At 50.5% G+C, this 8,056-nt stretch overlaps 1 protein-coding gene across 7 annotated transcripts in view; it reads left to right on the top strand.

Annotated features, from left to right (window-relative positions):
• The first annotated feature begins 577 nt into the window (after positions 1-577).
• The window catches only part of PAX7 (paired box 7), a 151,930-nt gene continuing 144,451 nt past the window's right edge, over positions 578-8,056 (top strand). For 2 of the 7 annotated variants that reach the window (XM_065574950.1, XM_065574948.1), the window contains exons 1-4: positions 988-1,205; positions 3,303-3,538; positions 4,477-4,606; positions 6,019-6,147. In XM_065574950.1, coding sequence (XP_065431022.1) covers positions 1,121-1,205; positions 3,303-3,538; positions 4,477-4,606; positions 6,019-6,147 — 580 coding nt within the window. In that variant the 5' untranslated portion in view covers positions 988-1,120. Of the gene's footprint in view, positions 1,206-3,302; positions 3,539-4,476; positions 4,607-6,012; positions 6,148-8,056 lie in introns of all 7 variants that reach the window. The other 5 variants (XR_010594220.1, XM_065574952.1, XR_010594222.1 and 2 more) reach the window with 5 other exon arrangements.

Here is an 8,056-nt window from a genome sequence, read left to right as displayed (position 1 = left end):
TCGGGTCTTTATGGCCATTTATTCCCACCAGGCACATTCGCACTGGACTCATCTCTCTGCTCCCCGCCTTTGGGGGAGGTTAATTTTCAACCTGCTTCGGGGAGAAGTTTGGTCGGCTGATTCAAACAAGTGACACAGAGGGAGAGATCCCCTAAAGCGGGCCAGCGGGAGAGGCGCGGGCGCGCTGGAGGCTGGGGAGAAGGGTTTCTTGGGTTATGGGTTTATTGGGTCCTTAGTCATGGCAAAACCTCCCCTGATGGATTGAGAAAGGGGGCAGGCCGGGGGCTCTGGGCTGCCCTTCGGGGGGATAACGCTGGCGCGTAAAGATTCCTTCAGCTGAAGCCCCGTGCGCTGGGGAGGGAAGTTGTCTACCCCCCGGAGATACTTTCCCAAAGTTTTCTCCCCCCCCCCCCGCCTTCCCTGCAAACGAGGCCAAGCCTAGGACTGAACTCCCAACCCCAACCCCTATATATGCCTGTGCGTTTGGAAGCTGCTTTCTGCTATTGGTCCCTCCGCCCCACAGCAGTGCCCCTTCCCCTGTTGGTGAATAAAAGAAAGACGCTGGAACCTATCACAGCTCACTTGGGGCTCTCGCTCTTCCTACCCAATGCGCCAAAGTTAGGCGCTTTAACTTCCAAACCTTCCAGCTGACATAACCCCCCCCCTCCCCATCACCCTCCTCTCCTGAAGACAACCATCCCCTAAGCGATCACCAACTGCCACACACACACACACACAAAACAACAACAACACAATAAAACAGAAGGGGGGGAATCAGTCCCCCAGAAGCCCAGCCCAGCACTAAGACCACTTGGGATGTGGCCGCTTCTCCCTCTAGTCGGTGTGTTACATTCCTGAAGAGCGTAATCTCAGTCCAGCTGAACCACGTCGCTGGGACTTTAAGAAGAATTTCTGGGGGGGTGATTTCCCCCCCCCCCAACTTTCTCTGTCGGAGCAAAAGACTTCCCCGTTGTTTGTGAAGGAGAGTCCTGCGCCTTCCCGGAGGGAGAAGACCGAGCCGGCTGCGGCAGCTCGCGGGACTTCGCTTCGCTCAGCCCAGAAAAGGGGGTGGCCTGGCTTTGATTTGTTTGAAACCCAACCGCCCCAGACTGACTCCGGAATGGCAACTTTACCAGGGACAGTTCCCAGAATGATGCGCCCCGCGCCGGGACAGAACTACCCCCGCACCGGCTTTCCTTTGGAAGGTAGGTTTTTATGGGTATTTTAAATGACTCGTTTCTAAAGAGCCGACCGCTGTGTGGGGACAGTTGCCTCCCAGACAGGGCCATAATGCAGCATTAGCGTCCAGGGGGAGGGAAACATGCAGCGGACGGTGTGATCCCCCCTAATTACCCTGTAACTTTCAACCCTCATTGAGTTGGGGGGCAGATCTCCTCATTTGATTTTCTGAGGCAGCCGGTAGTGATTCTTTGCCCGCTAATTGACTTTAGCTAGCGTGGGGTGGTTTCCCCCCCCCCCCCACCCATGCCGGGTTGGTCTCTCCAAATCTCACACCCTTTAGACGGACACTCTTCCGAGCTTCTCCCCAAACTTTGTGTTTCGTTCCCGACCTGGGTCGCTTCAAACTTCCGAAGCGGCTTTCCAAGAACCGGAGACCGGAGCCAGCCTGGGCTCCAGGGAGGGGAGGTCACTGCTCAGGGTTGAAAGGGGCCCATTTGCAACTGCCGCCCAATGTTTGGGGGCTTTTTAGCTCCCGAGAGGCCCCTGAAGCTGTCAGACGAGGTGTCATTCCCCCCACCTCGCAGCGTTGCTGCATTCAATTCTCGCTGTATCTGCCTTTGCACTGTGTGTGTGTCTGCACATTACTTTTAATACTAGTATGCTTTCTCACCCGCCTGCTGGTGTTTAGCAGAGGCAAATTCAGAGTGGGACCCCTCTCCCCGCATTTATTAAACCAGAGACGCTCAGGCAAGCCGTGATCAAGTGGCCAAACTCAAAGCGATGGAAACCCACGCAGGCTGCAAAACACACAAGCTAGGGGGATTTGCTCAAGTGCTTTTCTGTAGCAAATGAAGTAAAACAGACGGCCAGGGAAAGGATCAAAGGATTACAACAATATTTGCACAACATGCCTGGGAATAATGAAAAGAGAGAGCGGCCGGTGATTTCAGTACCTCTTGAATGTAAAATTGGCCACTCGAGTGTTCTCTGTCGCTAATGATATAGCCAGCGAGTGCCGGCCGAGTGACTTTGAATTAGTGGTGCATGCTTCTTATTAAATCGGGAGGCGATTTCTCTTTCTTTGCAAAGAGAAACTCGGCCCTATTACCCCCTCCCCACCATCACCTCTTCGCAAATTATGCAGCTGAGTTCTTCGGTGTTTTCGAGATTGTATTAATCTGCAAGATATACATTGCCAGATATTAAACAAATGGGGAGGGGAGTATCAGACCGGGATTAGAAAGCCTGCCGCCCCCATGGCCCTGAAAGAAAATGCGGCCGACTTTGTCTTAGGATCTTGTACTCCTGTTCTTCTTAGGATCTTGTGAGGGATGCGGGCTCCCTGCAAGGTATTCCCGGTTAAAACGGGGCCACCGCAAAGAACCAGCATTGTGCTGGCACCGTTCGCTGTTAAAATATGAAGACGGTTCCCATCGCATTGCTTCCTAGAAATTAACAAAAAGATCCTCCTCCTTCTCCCCCAGATAGACATAAAGCAAAGAAAGAAGCAGGGGTTTTTAGGAGGTCATTTTAGCAGTGTGTGTGTGGGGGGGGGGGGGGGGTTTAATGCGCTTTTCTGTGGTATGGATCAGGCACTAAAAAAGCGCAAGGGAACTTTGGATTAAAACCGGTTTAAACACCGTTCTATGGCCAAGCTAGGTTCGCCGGTTTGCAGTAGCATTTAAAATATGGGGACCAACAGCCATATCACGGTGATAACACATTGGTCGTTTTGGGGAGGAGAAGGGTGATCTTTACGGATCGATAGAAAAACGTGCACTTATTTTCTTCAGAAGACACCGAGCTCGATAGGCGAATATTGCATTCGCTGTCGATTCTATGGCTATATAGAGGAAAATACAAAGAGATACAGGTGGCAGATGGACATATAGGGATGCAGATGAAAATACAGACACAGATCTATAGAGACAGAGAGAGAGGGAAAGGTTTAGAGAAAGGGATCGAGAGAGATCTGCAGCCATCCAAAGAAGCCCAAGCGATATAGAGACAAATAGAAGCACGTGTAGCTAGAAGGGAGAGGTGGGGTGGGGGTACATAGGCACAGAGATGGTCTAGCTGTCAGTGTGCCCCTGACCCAACTTTTCTCCTCTGATTTCTAGTGTCGACTCCTCTGGGCCAGGGCCGAGTGAACCAGCTCGGGGGGGTGTTCATTAATGGGCGACCTTTGCCAAACCATATCCGCCACAAGATAGTGGAGATGGCCCACCACGGCATCCGCCCCTGCGTGATCTCCCGGCAGCTGCGAGTCTCTCATGGCTGCGTCTCCAAAATCCTTTGCCGGTATCAGGAGACCGGCTCCATCCGCCCCGGAGCCATCGGAGGGAGCAAACCCAGGGTGAGTGCAAAGCCAAGCAAAGGCAGCCCCGGCCAGGGCAGCTCTGACCCTGCTGCTGTTGAAGCCAATGGGAAAATACCCCCCCCTCCATCCTCCTCCCATTGGCTTCAACGGCAGCAGGATCCGGCCCTGTTCAGCGCTCCCCTGATGGAGCCCAATTCCCCCAAGCAGCATCGCTTAGGAGCAGCCTTCTCGGATGGGCCCATCGGTATCAACACATGGCTGCGTTCGCCACGCAATTCCCACCAACTCCCATTTCCAATGCACTGAACGCACCCACTCTCCCATCGGTGCCTGGGCCCCCAAGCTGAACCCAAGAAGCCAAGAGGCGCCCTCACCCCCTGTTAAAATGCATTGTTTGGATGAAATGTATCTGCAGGGGCGAGGGGTGGGAGATGAGGAGAGAAGCGGTGCGGGGTGGAAGGCAATGAATACATTAGAATGATTGTCCACATGCAACAAGTGGGGCACACTCCAGCATTTGCTTCGGTTCCCGGTGCCTCCCGGGGGGAGCCGGTTTGCATTTCAGGGATGCTTTACATGGGTCAATCGGGGTGTGGTGTGGATGTGAGTCTAGATCTCCCCTAAATATCTCCCCGGCCCCCCTCCGGATACTCGATTTCATACACACACCATGAATCGACCCTTGTCAATTTCAAGCGAAGAGCTTGTGACAAAAGAATCTTTGGCATCAAGTTGTTTCTTGGGGGGGGGGGTGTATAGGCAGATTTAACCACCCCCCTTTATTTGGAATGAAATATCTTCCTTGTTAGACCAGAATAGTGACCTCGATGGGAAATCTGAGTCTAGGAAAGTGTATGGTTCTTTTTTAAATTAAAAGTGATTTTCCCCTCTCTCCCACCCCCCCTCTCCGTTCTCTGCACGTACGCACCCCCTCTTCCCCCACCCCCACCACTGATCTCCATTGATCCCAAAAGCAGGTTGCCACTCCCGACGTGGAAAAGAAAATCGAGGAATACAAGAGAGAGAATCCGGGGATGTTTAGCTGGGAAATCCGAGATAGACTCCTGAAAGATGGGCACTGTGACAGGAGCACTGTTCCCTCAGGTGAGAAGGCAGCTTGGCAAGAAATACACACACACACAGAAAAAAAAACATCCCGATAGAAATAGATCTAGGGACATGATTATCTGCAGCCACCACAAACTGACACCCAGCCTGTATCCAAAGGCTACACAACATCCTCTCAGGCGCTGCGGCCAAAAAAAAGAAGTGATGTGTAAAAAAAAACAACCGAAAGGTTCCCTAGAAAGGAACCTAGAAAGCAGGAAAGTGCACATTTAAATTCTCTCCGCAAACAAACAAATCATGGACCAAGGCAAACATCAAACCCGTGGTTGAAAGGAGACCAAGTTTAGGACACTGTTGAGACTTTGCCTGTTCCGTCCCACAGCAAAAGAGCCCCACAGAGTCTAAAAGGGACAGAGACAGGGAGCACCCACCAGCATCCTGGGGTTTCTCTCAATCGCCCCTGGGTGGGTTTCTGAGTTGCTCGGGGGAAGAACGATTTTCTCCCCTCGATGATGTCCAGAGCTGATGTGGGAGGAATTCAGTTTAAAATAAATTAGCAGAGGCTTGGGGCACCAAGGGCTCTCCCCTCTCCCCAGGACAAACCCCCTCCCGACGCCCAAACTTCCCTCCGGGGAAGTAGCTCAAAAGCACGAGTTTCAAGGAAACCAGCAGTGGGCCCGATTCTGAACCCCCGCTACCTACACCCCCATCAATCTCCCCTTGACTTCAGGGAGGGAAATCAAAGGGGAAGGGGATGCCGTGTATGTAATTGTGTTCTCCAGAGTGGGAGCGTGGGTGGGGTAAGTGGGTATTTCCGTGTGGGTACCTCTGTATGTGGGTGTCTGCGATTTGCACGTGTGTGTGATAAGTGTGCATTTGTGTCTGTGTGATGGGAGAGAGGTAAATGCATATGGGTGTGTGCTACATGCCTATTAGCGTGTGTGTAATTGCCTGCATGCGTGTGATTGCACATCGGAGAGTGCTAAGTGTGCATTCGTGTTAACGCGGGTGTCGGTGTCGAAGCTTGTGACTTGAGGTGTGCACGTCTGTGACCGGTGTTTGTGCAAGGAGAGTGCATGAAACGCGTGGGAATTTGTGTGTGTCGGTGTCCGTTCCTGAGTGGGTGTGCAGATTATGTTAGTGTGTAAATGGGTGACTGGATTTTTATGCTAGTGTCAATTTCGAAGTCTCTGTGTGTGTGTGTGTTTTTTTTCTGGGGATATTTATGTGTTTGCAAGTGTATGGCTCTGTGTGCATCGAAGTGTGTGTGTGCGTGTCTGTGTGTGTGTGTGTGTAGTTTGTGTTCCTGGCATGTGTTTGCCGACTCGCTGCATTCTCTTGCTTTTCTTCTTGCTCCACTTTGGAAGCGTTGGCGGGTTGTGTCGCTTCGCCCTCTTTTCCAAACCAGCTTATATTTGCGCTTTTGTCTTTGACTGTCCGAGGTTTAGTGAGTTCGATTAGCCGGGTGCTACGAATCAAGTTCGGGAAGAAAGAGGAAGAGGAGGAGTGTGACAAGAAGGAGGAAGACGGGGAGAAAAAGGCGAAGCACAGCATAGACGGCATTTTGGGCGACAAAGGTAACTCGACGGGCAGCCAGACCTGAGCTCCCCCGCCTGCATTCAGCGTCACTTGCTTAATATTGGCACTCTGTTGCCTGCTGGGTTTGCCCTGGGCCCGATCTTGCTGGCACTGGAGTTCGGGGCAAAATTCGGTGAAGCAGGCCGGCCCCTGCATCAGCAAATGTCTGCAAACTTTGCCCTTCTCCACCTCTGTCTAGTGATTAAGCGGTTCAGAAATCGACACTCATGTCAAAAGTTAATGGCTATATTAACCAGTGCTTTAGAGGCGCGTTGGGGCAAGGGATACCCCGTTCTTCCCCCACACCCTTTTTTTTTACTCCCATCACCCCAGTGTTTAAAAGAAACAGGACACAAGCTGTGCCCAGGGCCCTTTCTAAAAAGTCGAAGAGGAAAGCAGAGAAAGGCCTTAATGAAATTGTACATAGATGGGTGCTTGCAATGGGGCGCGCGTGGGGTATTAATGGGGTACCTGTATCCCATTCTGCCCTCTCCCCGAGCCATCTGAGATGCCAGAAAAGAGATGTTGGGATTTTCCTTGCAGTCACTGTGGATCAATTATTTATAGAGAAGGGAGGGAGGGGCTGGGGGGGGGGAATCAGAGATTCCTAAATGAATTTGTTAAACAGATTTTTCTCCTGCTATCTAAGTGGTCCCCTGAAACTCTGGCTGACAGTTGAACGATTTGGGCAATCAATATCAATTAGAGAGACTGGGATATGTTCTGCTTTGGGGCACCAGCAAAAGCACCGTTGCTAACCAGAGAGAGACCAATGTGGGGTAACGGTGCTCAGATGAGCAGTAATAAGAAATCTTCCCTTTTAAAAAAAATCTGCTGTGATTGAGGAAAGACTTTTTAGCCCATTTGGTGTGCGGGATGGGAAAAGGGTTTGAAATGTTTGTTGAAATCTCCCGTCTACAATCGCCTCTCGCGGGTTTGGGTAAGAAGACCACGGGAGCAAACTGGAAACTTTTATAAACACCGGTTCTTGTGCCCAGGGAAATGGTAGGGGGGAAGGAAGATAAGTTTGCAGAATCAAAATGTTTGCAGCTAAACCGTTTCTAGATTTTGATTCCAAACGGTTCTGGGACCCCCCAAAAAAAGTCAATGCAAATGCATGAAACAAGCATGAATAAGGCTATCAAATAAACAGCATGAACTGGATGTTGGGTAAATAAAAAGTCTGAGAGAGGAATGTCGTTTTATGCATTTCAATCTGTGTTTCTTTCCCACTTACAATGATCTTGATGGAAGGACGCGGGTCCTTTTTCACTGAAGAGAAAAGGAAAAGATCCGGTTTGGGATTTTCCGATCGGGATAGTTTCGGCTTCTAAATCATAACTAGACCCTATCTCACTGGGGTGGGGGCGAGAACCCCGTGTATTTATTTGAAGGGGAAGCCGTTCTTTTCTCGAGCTAGGGATCTCACCAGCTTTCTCAGAGGAAAGGTGACCATTTAGGAAAACCTTCGAAAGGATTTCGATCATTTTCTATGAAATTGGTAGAAAGCTGAAAACTGGCAACTTCTGAAGCGTTCTGGTTTTGGTTGGTCTTTTTTTAATCCGTTGGTTTGGTTTCTGGTTTGGTTTGAAGAGATTGCGGTTTCTTCGGACGATTTGCAGTAATATTAGTGACAGAATTTAGGGTCAGAGGGGGGAAAATAGCTATTTTCTGTCACAGAAGCCTCCAAAAATTGTGTGCGGGAAGAGATCACTCCTGCAATCTTTTTCACCAGCTGTAACATTTCCCCGAGCGGAGACAATGCGGGTGACTTGGAATATCGAAATCCAGCGATTTTGTTTTGAAAGGGGGAGGGTAAAATTGGGAAGAAAAAGCTTCCAAGGGTCATGATCAAACATTACTCCAAGTTTGAAATAAAGGTGCACAAAAGGGGGTGCTTTAAGGATC

The sequence above is a fragment of the Chrysemys picta genome, chromosome 21, assembly GCF_011386835.1.
Source record: "Chrysemys picta bellii isolate R12L10 chromosome 21, ASM1138683v2, whole genome shotgun sequence".
Taxonomy (NCBI): domain Eukaryota; kingdom Metazoa; phylum Chordata; order Testudines; family Emydidae; genus Chrysemys; species Chrysemys picta.
This window is presented reverse-complemented; position numbering and strand designations above follow the sequence as displayed.